The 20,280-nt window shown below is 36.0% G+C and overlaps 1 protein-coding gene across 1 annotated transcript; it reads left to right on the forward strand.

The window, feature by feature from the left end:
• Window positions 1–17,105: 17,105 nt before the first annotated feature.
• Window positions 17,106–19,875, forward strand: LOC121419861 (nectin-2-like). Its single transcript, XM_041614326.1, has 3 exons — window positions 17,106–17,389; window positions 18,749–19,080; window positions 19,664–19,875. Exons 1-3 carry the CDS (start codon window positions 17,172–17,174, stop codon window positions 19,846–19,848), a joined length of 735 nt encoding a protein of 244 aa, XP_041470260.1. The 5' UTR covers window positions 17,106–17,171; the 3' UTR covers window positions 19,849–19,875.
• Window positions 19,876–20,280: the final 405 nt, after the last annotated feature.

Below are 20,280 nucleotides of genomic sequence, written 5' to 3' on the forward strand. Positions count from 1 at the left end.
AAAAGAAAAGTAAACAAAAATGCAGAAAACCTTGGTTGAATTTTGAATGATTAGAATTAATTCAAATAAGAATAAGCTATATAAAAGATATTGTAAAGTTAGGTCATTTTCAAATAAAACAAAATATCATGAAGCCCGTAATAAGGTGAATAAACTAAGAAAACAAGCACGTAGAAATTATTTCGCTCATAAATTCAAAAAGACAAAAGGTGATATTAGGCAAACTTGGTCTGTGGTCAAAGAAATATTTGGTAAGTCAAAAAAAATCTCTTCCAACATATTTCAAGATAAATGATCAAGATATTTATGATTCTAGCATAATTGCCAATCATTTTAATGATTTTTTTTATCAATATTGGTCCAAATATGTGCAATAATATTCCACGAAGTGATGAAAATGATTTTTATAAATTCTTGCCTGGATTGAATGAAGCGTTACTATTTTTTTACTCCTGTTAATGAATCTGAAATTTTCAAAATTGTACAATCACTTAAAAGCACTAATAGCTGTGGTATCGATAATTTTAAACTATGTGTTTAAAAAAAGGTATCTGCCTTGATTTTGAAACCTCTTGTACATATTTTTAATCTTTCTTTATGTACTGGAAAAATTCCATCGGAGTTGAAAATTGCTAAAATGACACCAATACACAAAAAGATCATATGAATATTATAGGAAATTATAGACCAATATCTGTACTGCCATTTTTGTCTAAAATTCTTGAGAAAATTGTTTATAATCGTCTAGAAATCTTTTTAACGAAACATGCAATATTGAATTCTTGCCAGTATGGTTTTAGAAAAAACGTATCCACTGAAATGGCTCTCGTTGACTTTCATAATTATTTAATATGTTCATTAAATAAGAAATTACATACTGTTGGTTTATTTTTAGATCTAAGCAAAGCGTTTGATTCTATTGATCATGCAATTGTGTTAAAAGAACTAAAAATATATGGAATACGAGGTACGGTATTGAAATGGTTTAAAGATTATTTGAAAGATAGAACTCAAATAACTTTTTACAGTGGTGTTTTGTCAGACCCAAAGAGAGTCAAATGTGGTGTGCCTCAGGGCTCAATTTTGGGGCCGTTATTGTTTTTATTGTACATAAATGATTTGATTAATTGTTCTAATAAACTGAAATTTATTCTTTTTGCTGATGACACCAATATTCTATGTAGTGATGAAAATTTTAACGATTTAAAGAAAACTATGAACGATGAATTACAATACGTCTCGCAATGGTTTAATTGTAATAAGTTGTCACTTAACACATCGAAGTCCAGTTTCATTTATTTTAGTTAGAAGCAAAGTTTTATTACAGATGACTTATCAAATAATTTAATCATCAAGATGAATAATGTGGTCATAAAACGTGTGCGATCTACAAATTTCCTTGGGGTTGTTATTGACCAACATTTAACATGGAACGAACATATAAGAGTCATATCAAACAGAATATCAAGGAATATTGGTGTCATCAGCAAACTGCGCCATTTCTTGCCACAGTATATTTTGATTTTACTGTATAACTCAATGATTTTGCCTTATTTAATGTATTGTAACACTGTCTGGGCGAACACATATCCGACCAGGCTCATTGGGTTGTTCAAATTACAAAAGAAGATTGTTAGAATATGTTGCATGTCTGATTTTAATGCTCCCTCAAAACCACTTTTTAAAAAAACTTAATTTCCTGAATGTATATCAATTGAATCAATATTGTGTAGCATTAATGGTTTTTAAACATAAGCAAAATAAAGTGCCGTATTATCTTGACTCAATGATCAAAAGTAAAATATCGATGCACAGTTATAACACTCGAAATCATCAAAATTATTATGTGAAGAATGTAAAAATGCAGCATCTTCCTTTCTTTTAAATTCAAAGGACCTTGCATTTGGAATTCTCTTCCCCGTAACATCAAACAAATCCCATACTTAAATTCTTTTAAATCCAAGTTGAAAAACTTTCTTTTTAACCATCAAACATCTTAATTCAATTTAATGTATCCCATCATATTTCCTAATTATTATATGTTTATTTTATCAGTACAAGTCTTGAATTTTATATTTTACTGTCCATAGGGACTGCCTCGACAGAACATTTGCTTTGTTCTTTTGCAGTTTCCCATTTCATGTTCATTTTTTTTATACATGTACTGTAATTATCCTTATACAATCTTAGCCCTTTTCTAAAATCTTTCTTGCATCTTGCTATGTGTCTTTGTTTCTTTTTTTTATGTATATTTTTGATGTTTTTTGTATGCTCAATGTATATTAATGGACGTGAATAAATGAATAAATGAAATGAAAATGATATCCTCGAAGCATTTCCCAGCATTTGCACCCATTTCCAATATTCCAGGGATGTCCAAATTAATCTCGAATGAGAACATTCTCCTTCTTTCTTGAAAATTCCACTTCTACATGTGCTACAAGCGTCTTGAATTACCCCAGTGAAATCGAAAATTTAAACAACACACCTCATCATATTGTCCATTTTCCACGCTATCCATATTGTCTACTAGGACTGCGAATTCCTTGTTGTAAATTTCAACATACTGGCATTCCAGTACGTCATAAAATATGCAACCATCACATACTATCGAATGGAGTATTGTTTGTTGAGTGTACAGGAGATCTTACCTACAATCTTGAGAAAATGAAACAAACTGACATCTTAATAATGGACTATGCTGATGCACTGATAAATGTAGCCTATTGTTACATTGCTGTACACTTTCCTGGATACCCACAAAAGGTGCCAAGCCGTGCTAATTGATGGCAAAAATCGTCGTCATCCATGCCAAATCGGGAATACCGCAAGGGTCTGTGCACGACCCATGCCAGTTCCTGACATACATAAATGATCTACCCAAGTGTGGGTCATCAGATGTTCGTCTGATTGATATGACAGTTTACAGGGCGGTGACTAGTGATGGTGACCAAAGTATCATACATTGAGACCTCCCATATCTGAGAGAACAGCTGAGACATGATGCTCCACCCTACCAAGTGCACATCACTGGCTATCACCAGGAGCAGACACCCTCTTGACATTAGATAATGAGATGGGATAGACACATCAGCATGATCAGTGAAATGCCGTAAGGCCATGAAAACCATTGGCTTCCTTATAACAAATCTGAACATAAGCCCTACAAAGAGCAAGGGGAGAGCATATAGAGCCTCTCTGAGACATGTGCTCGAGTACAGCTCCTCAGTGTGGGACCCTTCTACACAGAAACACATTGAAAAGCTAGAGCCAGTACAGAAACGTGCTGCACGTTTTTTTTTTCATGAACAAGTACCCCCCCCCCCCGAAATAAAGAAGATAGTAATAATAATAACTCAAAGTGTCATTGTGTTGGGCATAAACGGAAAAACGAAACAACATATTACTTTAATGAGACATTCAAGAATATTTTAGTCTACTTCGAACATTACAATCCTTTATTGTAATTTCTTTCATATGAATTTATAATTTCGTATTTGTAACAATTCTCTCTAGAGTTAGTTACAGCAAAAATAGTAAAAATAGTTATCCTACATTTTTTATGTAACAGTATTTTACCATGAGTAAACATCCATTTGCACTTGGTGCTTAAAGGACGATACGAAGTATTCTGTAAAGGAATGATATATATTACTATCGGCATAGGGAATGTTAATGTTGTTAAAACAAACAAATCATGTAAGTTTTCGCGTTGATCCGGGGATGAGCGGGAGGTGTGCGTGTACCCCGTAAGTTTATAGAACCACCAAAAGTGGTTCCCCAAATGCGATCATCGAGGAGTGATAGACCCTTTTTCGGGGGGGGGGGGTCCCTGTCCATTTTTTTCCGGGAGACCGAGCACTCTCCACCCTATGAGAGAGAGATTAGCTTTATTAATATAATTTTTATAATTTATCATTGTTATTACTATTTTCTTTTAACTATTTAGGTTTTTCTTTTCAGATTTTTATGGGAACCAGCGCAGTTCATCTGTGAGCACTGGACCTGTATGTTTTTTTTTCTTCTTTTGGGGCGCTTTTCAATTTTTTGGGAAGTGTAGGCGATTGTCTTACGTCCATGTACAGGATGTCCATTTTATACCTTAGTAGTCATGGTAACTGCCTGGCATTTAAATAGGGATGTTACCCATATACATGTAAATTAGACTGTAGGCATGATAGCTTGCCTGGAATGTCAGCAGCGTTGTCATTAAAAGTAGACTATAGGTTAACAGGTGTATAGCAGACTATTGCAGACTGTTAGTGTTACGTATTCTGTATGATGTGCTGGCAAGAAAAGCTAAGCCAGCTCATTCTGATTTTTTATTTTTTTATTTTTATTTATTTATTTATTTATTTTTATTTTTTTTTTTTTTTGGGGGGGGTTCGGTCTGTGATTTGGGGTGTTTTCCTAGCCAAGGAAAAAGGCATGTGCCACTCAACCCAGTGCAGGCAGGTTCCCCGGGGGGGGGGGGGCACTCTGTATATAATGCATAGTGGGTATGTGCCGCGGAGGGGACCCCCATTTTTACACTCAAATTTCCGTTCCGAGGCATAGCATTTTTGTCTTGTTGAGAAAAGAAGAGAGAAATCCGCTCCAAAGCTTCGCATATTTTTCGTTACGCCGCTGGAATCGCATAGATCTCCTACAATGTTCTACAATTTTGGTGAAAAGCGGCCGCAGAGCTCACCCGGCGGAGGCCGCGCTAGCTAGCTGCATCATTCACACATGACCGTTCCATAGGGATGCATACGCACGCACACGCTGGCGATCCGTTCCAAGGACCCCCGTTTTCACAAAACATTTGTCGTTCCGAAGCCCGTTCCGAGGACCCTCCTTTTTATAATAAGCCCTCTCCAAGGCCCCCGTTTTTTGTCTCGCCAGCGACACACCCCCACACCACTTTTTTGGTCGAGTGCCCCCCCCCCCCGGGCAGGTTCCTCTCTTCTCAATGCCGAATTACGACTGTCAACCAAGGGTCAGCCCAGGGTCAACTTAGAGTCAATGTGGGTCAGCCCAGGACCTACCCATAATGTCAAGATCATGAGTCACAATGTCATTCAAGGGCAATGTCTCACATTTCAGTCAATGAGCTACTGTTTGTCAGACTTGACCGTAATTCTTCCTAATTGATGCTAGAAAATCTGGAGCTTCAACTCAACTCCGGTTCTTCACTTTTATTTTTTGGTGGCGCCCTTTCCTCATAGCTGCACTCTCGCTTTCCACTTTTGCTATGTATACGTTCAGGGTCGGATCCAGCCTTCGCCAATAGGGGTGGGGGGGGCTGGAATTTTTGTTCAGCCATATTTTGTTTGTTTCTTTGAAGGGGGTAGTCCATTAGGTCACGTACTTCTTAGCTTTATTCTTTAAATCAACATAAATATATATCATAATCCTTATTTTAAATGCGAGCGCGTTTAAGAAATTGTATGTATTTTTTCCTAAAATTTGAAAATTCTTAAAAAAGATGTGCCTGCACTAATTACTACGAACACAAAGCGCAAGCAGAAATTTTTGATAGACGTTTTGAACTGATCGGAAAGGTAGGCCTACCTGTGAAAGACTGCTTGCAGTTAGCCATGAAGACGTTACATATTTTAACAATCAAATAATGTGAGCGCGAAGCGTGAGCTGAAATATTTTGAAATTTCTACGTAAAGAATTAATTGTAATCATTTTTTTGTAATCATGAACAGAATAGCTAAATAACTAAACAATTGATTTGAGCGCGAAGCGCGAGCGGAAAAATTCAGTTTTAGTCCTAGAACGGGACACTCTATTCAGGTTTTGTAAATCATGAAAAGGATGAGTAAAAGGGGATATTCTACATTAATAAAGCGCGAGCAGAAAATGTTTGTATACGTTTTGAACTGATAGAAAATTGCCTTTTAAGGACTGCTAGCACTTAGCCATGAAGACGTTACATATTTCAACAAGTAATGCGATCGCGAAGCGCGAGCGGAAAATCTGAGATATAGACTCTATTCATGTTTTGTAAATCATGAAAGGGATGAGAAAGAAGGGATCTTCCTACATTAATAACAAAGGGCGAGCAGAATTTTTTTTATATGGTGATCTGAACTGGATAACGTACTGAATGAACATGCGCGCGCGTGTTTAAGATTTAGAGCTAGAATCTAGGCATTCTAACATCTTTTGTCATGATAAAAGCGAGGGCACAGAGCAAGCTTAAAATATTTGATATTCCAAACTGAAAAAGGGGGTCAAAGAACAACTCTATATTTCAAATACTTTGTTGGAAAATTGTAAGGTGGATATAAATCGCACTTGATGAAGAGCTGATATTTTCTATTATTACTTTGTTTAAGACATAGGACTGTGACATCCTTAGGACATGTTGTCATATGAATATGATGACTAGGGGAAGGCGGGGTAAGTTGTGACAGTTTTTGCTTTTTGCATGTTAGAATTGATATGATTAATAATCTTGTCGAAATAAGTACCTTGCCTTGAAATTTAATTCTTCTGAAATATTTTCCACCTATATATAACTTTCTATCCCCACACTGAAAGTCATCGTGACCTTTGAAAAAAACGATGTCAAATGGCTCAACTTGCCCCATATATGGGGTAAGTTTGAGCCACCTTCTGGGGTAAGTTGAGCCACAAAAACTATGTACAAAATGTATGAGGGAGAACCAGCATGTCAATTTTTTGTTTAAAGTCTTTTCACTTGCTAATTCTCTATAAATACTAACATTCTTTAAAAGGAAAAGAGCAGTCATGTAAATTTGCTCCTTTCAGCCAGCATTTCAATCGATTTTTATGGTTTGTTTGTTTTTAAGATACATTACCATAGGAATTACCATGGCTCAACTTGCCCCATGCTGTTTGGCTCAACTTACCCCAGTCCGAACTTCGTGCGATAATTTTGTATCCACACATTTATTATGCATCCATCATATAAAAGACTATGACAAGTATGAAGATCCATACCTAGACTAATAATGTTGTTATCATGTCTTTATTATATTTAAAGACGTGTGTGTTTATAAAGCACTTATCTATTTCACACTCTTTTTTTACTTTTTTGGCTGAAATTCATATTTTTCCCTCTAAAAAACTACTTTTGTTTCAAAGTTGAAAACAATGTGGTGGGGTTAGGGTTATGCTATGGGTCATCAATACATGACACCACCACAATGTCTGACTCATTCATTATTGGCCTGGGGCTGGTGGCTCAACTTGCCCCTATGCTCAACTTACCCCGCCTTCCCCTATATATCTTCCTATTCATCTTGCTAAGCCCAATATTAAGGGACAATTTAATTATTAAATTGATATCTTAAGCATAATGAGGGCACGGAATCTGATGTTATTATGGACTGAACACCGTATATTTCATGCACTTTCTTATTATGAATAGGATGCATCAGCAATCAGTTGATATATTTTTAACCATTAATGCGACCGCGAATCGCGATCCGAAATTTTTGATAAACTGTCATGAAAAGGTGATTTTAAGTAGTTTGTTATAAAATCAATATTGAGGCATACATAATATAACCTGTCAATCAAAATGCAAGCATGGCAGCGCTAGCTGATACGCTTTGACAATCAGACCTGAAAAGGGATATTTTGTAAACTTTATGGAATGCATGAAAATAAAAGGTACATGATAAATAAAAATTAGCGAGCGCGCAGCGGGAGCGGAAAATGTTAATATTCAGACCATAAAACTGACATTTTTACATAGCATTTTTAAACAATAAATTTGTAAATCACACAAATCAAATGAAAGTTCGATGTCCGAGGAGAAATATGTTTTGTATATTGACTTCAAAACTTGATATCTAAGCTCCATGTTCAACAAGATATGTGAATCACTTAACAGGCAATGCGAGCGCGAAGCGCGATCGAAAATTTTATATAGTGACATGAAATATTTTTTCCAAGTCTTCCTCTCGTCTTATTCTATTCACTCGTCTTCCTCCTCTTCTTTTTTCTCGTTGTTTTCCTTCCCTTTTTCTTTCTTTCCTTTTTTTCTTCTTTTGCTCCGCCAATAGGGGGGCCCGGGCCCCTCGGGCCCCACCTGGATCCGCCTATGTATGTTTCATCGTTTTATACATACCTGCTGATCAAGTTTCAATGTTAGATATAATATTCTGCTTTCTTGTTTAATATATCCAAGTCATGTATTGAAGTTTGGACAGAATCTTGTCGTTAAAAGGGACTGTAATTTGGAAAACTTATTTTCATCGAGAAGTTCGATTTTTAGGCCTTGCATGGTGTATACAGTATATAGGCCTACATTTACATAATACACCCTTGCCGCGATCGCGCTTATCCTTTCTTCATACGCCATTGCAAGGACTAGCTACTTTCGCGAAGAGTTTTTGAGTATTGGACAGAGCGTTTCTTCAAACTGTCATGATCGTCTAATGCCATTCTCTCGCGATGAATGGGATCTATTGAAAACTTGGGACATCGCTCGGAAAACAAAAAGGGTACTTGAGATGGACGCACCGCTAGAAAGTTTGCAATGCCCCGTGTAAAATGTTTTGGATGGAAACTCCTATTCATCCAAGTGATCATTATGTCCGTCGTTGATCGCATGTTGGATTGCCTCGTCCTAATAAGCAAAGCTATTTACATATTGGCGTTTGGAATGCTCGTTCCATGTCAAACAAGACTACAGGTATATGTGATATGATTATGGACAGTGAATGGGATGCTCTTGTCCTGACAGAATCCTGGTAATCAGGAAACCAAAGAGATGATTTGGTTATCGGTGATATCAAGTCAACACTTCCGAAAAGTAAATTTCTGCATTGCCCTCGCCTTGAATCAAAAGGAGGTGGGATCTGCATTTTGTATCACTCTTCGGCGAAAGTGGCCTTGAATAGTAGGATTGAATTTAAAATCTTTGACCTCATGGATGTTCCTATCCGATTCTTCGTAGGATCAGTTTCGAGATGCTATGCAGTATACAGGCCTCCACCTTCCGCACGTAACAAGTTCACCTTTAGTATGTTCCTGAAGTATTTTTTGTACCCTTCTTGAGACTGCAGGAATTTCAGACAATTATGCCCATATTTCTTGGTGATTTCGACTTTCACATTGACGATATTAACGACTCCGAGGCCAAGTAATTCATGTATTCAATCGATTGTGGGGTTTTTTTTTATCCTCACAGGAAGAATAGACGTTAGAATAGACGAATAATAGAAGAATAGACGAATAGACTGTTCGTATCATGGCTGGGTGTCCTTCCGCTCATTCAGCCTTCGTTCCTGACGTAGATCTTGCAGCCTCCAAGACCCCAAACGAAACTTGTGCAGTATGGAACATTGATTTATGGTGCCTTTACATACGATATTCATAATTCTTCTTTGGCAACGTCTACACCGGGACATTCTTTTGAAGCGGGTGGTATCTACAATGAAACCCAAAGCCAACTCATCGACTAACATACGCCGTTAAAGAGCAAGGCTATCACATTTAGACCTTTTATTCCGTTGTAGACACAGGAGTTGAGAGAGGCTAAGAGAATCCGACGCAAGACAGAACGGCGGATGAAGAGTTTTGGTCTTTCCATCGACAAACAACTGTATCAGCAAAGTTGTTTGGCTTATAATACGGAGTTACAAGAAGCTAAATCAGAGTACTTTAACACTGAGATTACAGAGACAGACACCAAATAGCTTTTCCGTTTTGTTAAAATATTTACGTCTCATTCTAGCCAGGAAACTTTCGTACCTGAACATCGGAATGATGTGGCAATGGTCAATGAATTTGGTAACTACTTTAGTGGCAAAATTGCCAGCATTGTGTCTGGAGTTCAGTCTTCTGCAGCGTGCTCTCAGTTTTCGCCAGCTGCTAGTCGAGCTCCTGACCTGGAACCAGGCAAATGTTTCTCAGCATTCAAAGAAGGTTCCTTGAATCAAGTGAAGAACTCGTTGAGTCACTCAAGCCTAAGTCATGCAGCCTGGATCCGTTGCTAACGTGGCTGGAAGAAATCTGTCTACAATACCTTCTGTCTATCATAACGTCAGCATTTAACCTCTCACTCATGTCTGGCGAATTCCCTTAAGTACTGAAGACCTCTATTATAACACCTTTCGTGAAGAAGTCATCACTTGACCGGAACGACTTGAAGAATCAAGGCAATGTTCTAGAGAGGATTGTGGTTATGCAGCTTAGGTGTAACCTCGAGTCTAATGTCTTGTTTCCAGCAAACCAGTCGGCCTACCGGCACTATCATTCGACTGAAACACCCATTGTAAAGGTTGCAAACGATCTCATGTTGAAAGTGGACGTGAAGCGGCCTGGTACTATTACACCTCTCATCTGCATTCGACTGCCTGGACCACACAACATTATTGAATCGACTTGAAACCACTTACGGTACTGCGCTGAGTGGATTAAGTCATATCTGTGTGATCGTCCAGAAAGTAAGAGTAAGGGGTTCTCTGTCACAGACATACCCTCTATGATGGGCTGTCCCACAATGGTCGGTTGTGGGCATTTTGCTTTTCATCCTCTATACAGGACCTCTTTGCGAAGTGATTGCTTCCCATCATGGTATACATCACGTTATGTATGCTGATGGTATCCAGCTGTATCTTGTTATGAGAGCAGATGTAGACGACAGAAATGGCGCCATATATAGACACACAGTGTTTATGTGATATCAAGTCTAGGTCCGTAATCAACAACTTGAAGCTTAACGAAGCAAAGACTGAAATGGTGCATATATCATCCCGGGCCAAGGCAGCAGTGTAATGATCTCTCCCCCCAAGATCTGTCTGAAACGTGCATTCAGAAATCGGATTTTGTCTGTGATCTCGGTGTGACAACCATTTTTCTCTTGCACAACACATCCACAAGTGCAGGACGGCTTCTTGGTGGTATATCTAGAATTTGCCGAATCTGCAAGTACCTTAACACTGCATCTACTGAAAAGCTCATCCATGCATTTGTTTCTTCCCATCTGGATTATTGTAATAGCCTTCTAGCTGGTCTTCCCCAATCCCACATTGCTCCCCTCGAACGGATCCAGAATACAGTAGCCAGATTGATTACCCGGACTAAAAAAACATGAAAGCATCACCCCAAACATCAAGTCTTTACATTGGTTACCAGTTCAGCAACGCATTGTCTACAAAACTCTCCTTCTAGTCTACAAGACAATGTATCCATAATCAACCTCTTATTTACAGTACCTCGTCTCCCTCCAATCCCCATCAGTTTAATCTGCATCCAGACGTCTCCGCTCCCACACCACTGCACATCTTCAACTGCAGCTGCCCGTACCAAGAACTAAATCCCAACAGATCCATTTCAGTTATTTCCCCGAAGGTTCGGAATAATCTCCCCATTAATGTATGCGGGGTAACATCGTGAGAACTGTTTCAGTTCCTCTTTTAAAAAAAAAAACCTCTTTAGTAAATTTCATTTTCATTTCATTTCAAATAAACATTTATTTTCCTCCATTTTAACAAAATTTCTTCATTTTTGTAAACAAGAATTCATATGAAATCAATTTCCATAAAGAATATAAATATATACAACTTCTGTGTACGGAGGAAGGGCGTAGGTCCCTAGAAGCACAATACACAAAATACAATACAAAGATAAGAAGGGCTAGAAAAAGAGAAGAGAAGAAGGGAAGAAAACGAGAGAGGGATACGTGAGCAGGAAGGCGGGCATGAGTTACCGAGTACCGAGCAAATTGAGCGTACAACAATGTATGATGGAGAAGAGAGAGGGAGAGAGAGAGAGAAAAAAATAATGCCGCAGCAACAGTTGCACATTATTCATGTTAACTTAAGATCAAAAGGAGTATGAGGTATGAGGATATTCAAGCATAGGATGACATTTTATTTTTCTTAATCTGAAATTTTAAGCTAGTTTCTGACAAAGATTTTGTTTATGTAGTCCGGAATATCATTCCATATTTTCGGGCCACTTTCCTATATTTCGCTTCCATTGTATTCTGTATGAAACAAATACCCCTCGGATAATTTGCATTATCATATTGTGTTCAGACATTTTAAGTCTGATAGTTTTCTTAGTTATTAGGATTATTTCAATTTATATACATGATTATCGACCCGTTATATTCAAGTTGTATATTCGCCGATTATCTATTTATTTGTCTATATATGTTCTTTTACTGAGCTATTTTGTTCTCATTTTCTTTTTTTTCCTTCTTTCTTCGCGCTTTGAAACTTCGTATATATAAATAATTGTATATAATTCTTATTTGTTCTTCAAGAACGCGTCTCTTCGCTTATGATGTCAGTCGCGTCTTCATCGTTCCACACTCGTTCATCGTCTTCGTCGTCTATCATCGGCATACTTGTTTTGCGCCATAACCGTCCATCTTCGTAGTCGTCGTGGATCGTCGATGTGCTCTGTCTTCGAACTCTACAATTATCCGATTGAGGTTTGGTCGAACAGTTTATAAACTTTAACTGGACTTTCGGAAACGTAATTTAAAAGGCCTTTTAGATCGATCTACTCCCTTACTTTGACAATCGATTATGCTTGTACTCAATCTCTTATGCATATACTGTATATACTCCATTTTATACGATTGAATATTTATTGGTCGTTTTCAACGAATGATGATAATGAATAAGTCTATTTTGTGACATTTAATTGATCACTTCATGTTTATCTTGAATATCTTTTGGTCGTTTATTCAGGGTGGTTAGGTAGCCTGCACATTAATATGTTAATTAGAGCAGTTTCGCTCGTGGCAGGACGAAATCCATTCCTTCGTAAACATTATGTTTTGATCTCATCACCTCTCTCCTGACCTTATTTAATGTCGTCGAAAGAATATTTGTCGTAAGCTTTGGACCAGAGTTGACGAATGGAAGAATTAGACCCTACAGACAAGACAGAAGAACAAAGTTGTTAATTCGAATATCTATGAAATGGGCTACATATCTAATCGCATCACTTTATTATTGTTAGGTAATGTATATAGTTTATGTATACAGTTTAGGGTGATTCCATGATTTCAGAAATAATATAAATAAGCATCGGATTTAATTTGATTTATCATCACATTCCATTTTGTTCTCCCCAATATTTTCCTTTTATCAGCATTGTTCAACATTGAAATGTCATTAGAATACAACGGTTTGTCCTCTTTTTTTCGGAACTGAATTATTTCGGTATTTTATCTAATTTTGCGATTTGAATTTATGAATGGTCATTACAATAGATGTTACCCCCCCAAATTGTATTTTCTTGCGATTTATGTTAACAATTTTAATATGTAAATATCATTTGAATTCTTTGTCCACTTTCTTCATTACTGGTCAGATTATTCATTATCAATGCCTTACCGTACATGTAGGTACTTGGATTATCAATCACCATGGGACTGGTGAGGTAACATTTTTTACAATAAATAAATTTCCTATTTAACTGTTTCATTTCTTCTTTTTTAAAGTCTTATATACACACAATCAATTCCAAGTGTAGATAACTGAGCAGTGTTGTTATTTAATGATTGAATATTCATTGGTCGATTTACATATGTTTTAAACGATATGATGATAATGAATTATTGTATTTTGTGACATTAAATTGTTCACTTCATGTACATCTTGAATATCTTTTGGTCGTATATTCAGGGTGGTTAAGTAGTCTGCACATTAAATAATTCAACTAGAGTAGTTTCGCTCGTGACAAAACGAAATACATTCCCTTCACAATTATAGTAATAAGAGTAATGATAACTACATGTAGCATTTAGTAAGCTCTCCATAGTTTACTATATCACAGCGTTTACAAACGATTTAAAACAAAAGTACATAACGATTACAATACAAATACACGCCAAAAAAAATTATCGGAAAAGAGGTATGTTTGTAAAAGTTTCTTAAATTGATGCGAAGAGTTTGATGATTTAATGAAAGGGGATGTTGTTCCATAAATTTCCCTGAACCGCTGCTGAAACATGACATATTTAGAGTAATGATCTCATTACCTATTTCCTGACCTTATTTATATAATGGCGTTCAAAATATTAATCGTAAGTTTTGGACCAGAGTTGAAGAATGGAAGAATTAGACCCTACAGAAGAACAAAGCTGTTAAATCGAAGATATCTGACGTGGGCTATTTTATTCGCAGCATGTTATTATTGTTAAGTAATGTATTTAGTCTATGTAGATATTATACTGTGTTTCCGTGATTTCAGAAATGAATACAAAATATGAATAAGCATCTGATTTAATTTGATTTAGCATCACATCCCATTTTGTTCTCCCCGATATTTTCCTTTTATCAGCATTGTTCAACATCGATGATAGTTGTCATACTGTCGGTATTTTCCTGGACTTCCCCAAGGCCTTCGACACTATAAATCATGAAATTCCCTTTCATAAACTGTGTCATTATGGAGTTAGAGGGAAGGCCTTGGAGTGGTTCAGGAGTTACCTCACTGATAGGACCCAATTTGTATCAGTAAATAATAGCAATTCGACTACTCTTCCAATTACTTGCGGTGCCCCCCAGGGTAGCCTACTAGGCCCACTTCTTTTTATTACTTACATCAATGATATCAAAAATACATCAAATTCACTTTCATTTATACTTATTGCTGACGATTCCAATATTTTCTTTTCCCATGATCATGATGATGATCCAACCAACTCGTTAGAATCTTAAACTTTGAACTAACAAATGTTACAGATTGGATCAAGGCCAACCAACCTTCACTTAATCACCAGAAGACAAACTACATGCTTTTCAGTTATAAAATCAATACTCTAACTGACAGGATTTTCTTCGATAATTTCGTTCTTAATAATGTTTACACTACTAGATTCTTGGGTGTCCTTATTGATGACAAATTATCCTGGAAGCCTCATTACGATAGTATATGTAAATTCTAGAAACATTGGAATTATTAATAAACTCAAACATTTTTCTCCCTTCCCGCACTTTGTTAACATTATATTACAGCCTTATTCTACCATATATTAATTATGGAATTATTGCGTGGGGATGTACAATACAAACAAAAGTAAATAGAATATTACTTCTCCAGAAAAAAGCTCTAAGAAAATTTTTTCGAACACACTTTAGATCACATACTGATATCTTATTTTTTTAAATAACATTCTTAAAGTAAATGATATATATCTTTTCGAACTTAGTCAATTTATGTTTAAATTAAGCAGGACTATCTCCCGCCATTTTCTCTAATATGTTCCGTAAAAATGTTTCCGTACACTGCTACCTAACAAGGCAACGTCAATGTTATTATCTTCCTTTGACAACTTTATTTGCAAAAAAAACTAATTTGTCTTCCCCGGGCCTGCCTACTTGAACGCTCTGCCTCAAGATTTCAAAGAATCCCCTAATGTAAATATTTTTAAACGCAAACTGAGAAAATGTTAATTCTGCAATATTCGTCGCAAACAGGTCAAGCTGAATAACGAATTTAATTATACTCGACTTTTGTGTATATGTGCTTACAGTTGTATATTACATACATACATGTATAGTCATGTATATCATTTGTTTTACTTTTTTTCTTCTAAAAACTGCAACTAGCCAAGTACCTGCTCCTGCTGCCTGCCATCTTTCTTTCTTCTTAGTGTACTGCACTCCTCTGTCCCTTCTGCCCCCCCCCCCCTCCACCTCCCCCTCTCTTATAATATTGTGTTTCTTCAAGTGCACAAAAGTTGTATTTATTTTTAAACAAAATTATTATTACGACCAAATATCTATTTGTTGTAGTTTTGTAATGTAACTAAGATAGGGGCTTACCTCTTGTACAAGCTTTGCTTTTTTCGGCAAGTCCCTCCGTTTTACTTTTAAATACAAATGTCATTTGAGATAAATTTATTTACTGAATTGTGTTCCTTAAATTTATGATTATTTATATAAATACATATTATATTTTGTAGTATTTTTGAACTTGTTTTGTTATGTTTATCATATTATTGTTATGTTTATCATATTACTGTGAAACGGAAATAAGTAAATCAAATCAAGTCAATCTAAATGTCATTAGAATATTACTATTTTGTCCTCTTTCTTTGGAACTGAATTATTTCGGTATTTTATTTAATTTGATGATTTGAATCTATAAATTGTCATCACCAAAGATGTTACCCCGAAAATGTGTTCTAGCGATTAAAAAAAAATATGTAAATATCATAATGTCATGTGAACTCTTTGTCCACTTTCTTAATAACTAGTCAGATTGTTTCTTTATCAATGTCATACTTTGATTATCAATCGCCATAGGATTGTGTAAATTAATATTTAAAAAAAATAAATAACTCTCCTCAGTTCAATTTCTTCATTTATTAAGTATTATATCGACACAGTAAATTCTTAGTGTAGATAAATGGGCAGTGTTGTTATGAGTGTATTTTCATAATTAAACCTGCTTAATGATGTTTCATATGTTGCATAAGTGTTTGTAATATGTGTTACCAAATGACTATAGAAATTTTAATTGAAATTTGAATGAATGATGTAGCCTTTGGCTATACCAATTTATATTACTTGACATATACGAAATAATTATGTTAATAAAAGGTCACGGACAGCACCATCAATCACCTGTTTATAGACAATAATTGCTTTCATTTTCGCTGTGACCAAAAGAGCCCAACAACATGTACGTAAGTATTCAATTTATCCTTAAAATGCAATAAACTGCTTCCTCTTTTGAGATCTTTTCTAGATATCTCGGTAAATTGCTTATATTGATTAATGCTACAAAATCAATATTCTTCCTGAAACCAAGACGAAGAACCCATTAACCGCACACTATCACCATGTCTAGAAAAGGGATTCTTCGAGGGTTCTATGCTTGTCCCGTTTGAGGAACATCTCAAAGTTTCCTATAAAGGGTTCTACAAACAACGCTTTTAAAGGTTCTTTATAAAACCATTTCGGCTTCTTGAGCAGGAAAAAAACTGTTATCTCTAGTGTTCCAATTCGCACCTGTTTTTAATAGGAATACAGGCAGTATGAATAGTGACTTCGCTCTTCTGATTGTAACTTTCGCCGTCTTCCAAGCTTCTAAGATTCATGGGATGAATGTGTCTACCTATCTGCTAAACCTAGGTATTCTTCCAGTTGTTGGGGATGATATTACTCTAATTTGTACATTTAGCCCTCCATCTGCACATCGTGTGGTAAACTTGGCTATATCAGAAACGAATGGTGATGGAAATAGCTACTGATAAAGGAAATGGCATGGAATTCAGAAACGACCAACTCATCTCAGATACGTCAAAATACAGTTTGAAAGCCGACTCTGTAAGCGGAAACCTGACTATTCAGGATTTGCAACAGGATGACAGTGGATTATATATTTGCTCGGTACGCATATTTAAAGATGTCGAAGGAAGTTCAGTCAGATTGGAGGTCCTCTTACCAGTAAATTCTTGATTCGATTCAATCTAATTAAATGCAATTCATTTTCACTTTGTATTAGTCTATGGCGTAGAATATGTATATTGGTTTCATTTCCTCAAATGAGATTTCCTAAGAAAATTGAGATGAAAACTGCACACGTGGATATACATACACACACACATACACACACTCCCCACACCTCACCCACCCACACACACACACACATACATACATACATACACACACACACACACACACACACACATATATATATATATATATATATATATATATATAATATATATATATATTATATATATATATATATATTTATATATATATATATATAAACGCATTACATAAGAAGTAATGAGGCAGTATACAACTTGAAGTACATAGGCTAACGTAAAAAAGCTACAAATATTTAATGATCCATCCAAGTTTCAAAGGTATGATAAAGTTACATATATTATGTTTAATGTTTGGAGCAGCGGTGTAGTGGTTCTGACTCTCGCCTTGTAAACAGGGTGGTAGTCGTGTGTACGAGTCCAACCATGGTCTGTCGTCCTTTTGCAAGGCGTTAATCCACACTTTGCCACTCATGACCCAGGTGCTAAATGGGTACCAGTTAGGATGTGAAAGTCATTGTAGCTTGTCCAGTACTGTGTGTACCTCACTCGCGACTGACTAGAATACTCCCCAGGGAGTGAAAGATGAGCATTCATTGTCTACGGGAATGACTGATTGATCTGATGACCGGGGTAAAAATATATCTGTAAAACGCTTAGACACGTTGTTTCGATGTATTAAGATCAATATAAGAGCAGGTTATTATTATTGTTGTTTAGTATACTTTAATTGTTTATTGTAATTGTTTTTTTTATGGATTTTGTATACTTTTCTGATGGAAATGAGAAAAAATGAAATTTATATATTCAATACCTTTATTAGTTATTTTAATGTATCTTTGATGCAACAAAATCAACAGAACGTGTACATTCTAAAAAAAGATCCCAACTAGGAACGTATTACCATGATAACATTTTAATTTACATACCACGGTCCCATTGTACAAAGAACTGCTGAATATTTGAATCAAACTGCATGCGGTTGATCTAAGATGTAATTAAGAGTTCGGAAACTTAAATCGCCAAAAACTTGTTGATCGAAAGCCCATGCTTGGAACTAACTAGTAAAACGGGGTCAAAATACTATCCCTTTTTCATGTTCATGGTCACAACTGAGGTATGTGTAGTTAGATACTTCATATAGCTCGGATACAGTAGATTTTGAAAAAGAACTATGAGATGACCACGTTCATGGATATTAATGAAACTTTGGATTTATTAAAGGTCAATGTTCTGTTTTTAATTACTTCTAGCTAAACCGAGATCTTTGTCTATTTCTGACAATCAATCTGAAATCGAAAACAACGTGGAGTCAATAAGCATCACTTTGGGTCAAACTCACAAAATAATGTGTGTTGTTCAAGAGATCAGGCCACCTGCTACACTGGAATGGATAAATCCTGGAAGAGTAACAGTTCGTCAAGATGATCAGTACAATACTATCCATGGTGTCACCTACACATCTATTAGAACCGTATTAATTACCCCATCAAGGCATGATGATGGGAAGATTTTACGTTGTATCGCTTCACATCGGGAGCTTGATCATGATATTAATTCAACCGTTCGGCTTTCTGTTCAATGTAAGTATTGAGATTACCAATAATTGGCCTAGGTGCGGTGATTTTATTGTAGACTGTACTTGTTGAGTACAGTGAAAATACATTTAAACTATATGTTTCAAACATCACAGATGGAAAAACGGTTTGTCATTATATCTTTTTTTAGATATTTGTTCACATCGGGGGGGGGGGGGGCGATCACCACCAATTGGTTGATATACACAATCTAAATTTAATTGGATGGGCATGATCCATTTCCCTGGACGTATCCCGGCTCATATTAATGCATTTCCCAATCACGTTGACTATTGTCTTCACTTAACTTCTTAAAGGCTCATTGTTAATAAAAATATTGGTATCGAAGTGAAACTTCTCATCATGTTAAATAATTTTCCCATGCATCAGCGTTCCGAGCGTGACCCCCACCCCCCCCCCTTCCACCCAATAATGAAATGCTAAATAAATCTCATTTATAATTTTTTCCTTATAATGCATGTTCACGAGAAATATGAAAGAAAATAAAGCATGATAAATCTCTAGCAATGTTTTTGTTCTTATTGTAAAAACGTCATTCTTTTGAATTTTATTTTTATCCCGATTATAGACTCTCCTGTCATCGTGGATTCCTCAGTCCGTCGTGTATTCAATATCCGACCAAAAGTTGACGCCATCCTAACATGTAGATCAGACAGTAGACCAATAGCCTCGATAACCTGGCTCTCGTATGGTACCGAACACAAGAACGACGCTCGTCATCAAAACACCCTGCACCTCCTACTTCATTCCTAATAGAGACCTTTCGCATATACTCCAGAGCCGCTCTCTAATATACAACGACCAAAGTCCTTTGAAAATGAATTCTAATCGCAATGGAGATGAGTGGCATTTGTCGAAAATTGATGGACCATTCCCCTTCATTCCTTGATTTTATTTAGCAATAAGTCATGATTGACTATTTTTGCCACTCACTATAAAAAGAGTATAGGGTAACAAATTTATTCATTATTATTACTTTTATTTTCTCCCCTTTTTTATCATTTCTTGTATATTCATTCCTTTCTTATGAAAAAAGACTATCTGGAGAGTTATATTTTATTTGGCAATAAGTCATGACTGACTATTTTCGCCACTCACTGTATAACGAGTAGGGTAACAAATGTATTATTATTTTTTTCTTTTATGCTCTTAATCGAGGTATTTATTCACAATAACATGTATATT

This window comes from Lytechinus variegatus, chromosome 8, assembly GCF_018143015.1.
Source record: "Lytechinus variegatus isolate NC3 chromosome 8, Lvar_3.0, whole genome shotgun sequence".
Classification (NCBI taxonomy): Eukaryota; Metazoa; Echinodermata; class Echinoidea; order Temnopleuroida; family Toxopneustidae; genus Lytechinus; species Lytechinus variegatus.

Coding starts and splice junctions, on each gene's coding strand:
- LOC121419861 (XM_041614326.1), top strand. CDS start 17,172: ATGGTGATGGAAATAGCTACTGATAAAGGAAATGGCATGGAATTCAGA. Junction 17,390..18,748: donor AGATTGGAGGTCCTCTTACC/AGTAAATTCTTG, acceptor TTAATTACTTCT/AGCTAAACCGAGATCTTTGT. Junction 19,081..19,663: donor CGTTCGGCTTTCTGTTCAAT/GTAAGTATTGAG, acceptor TCCCGATTATAG/ACTCTCCTGTCATCGTGGAT.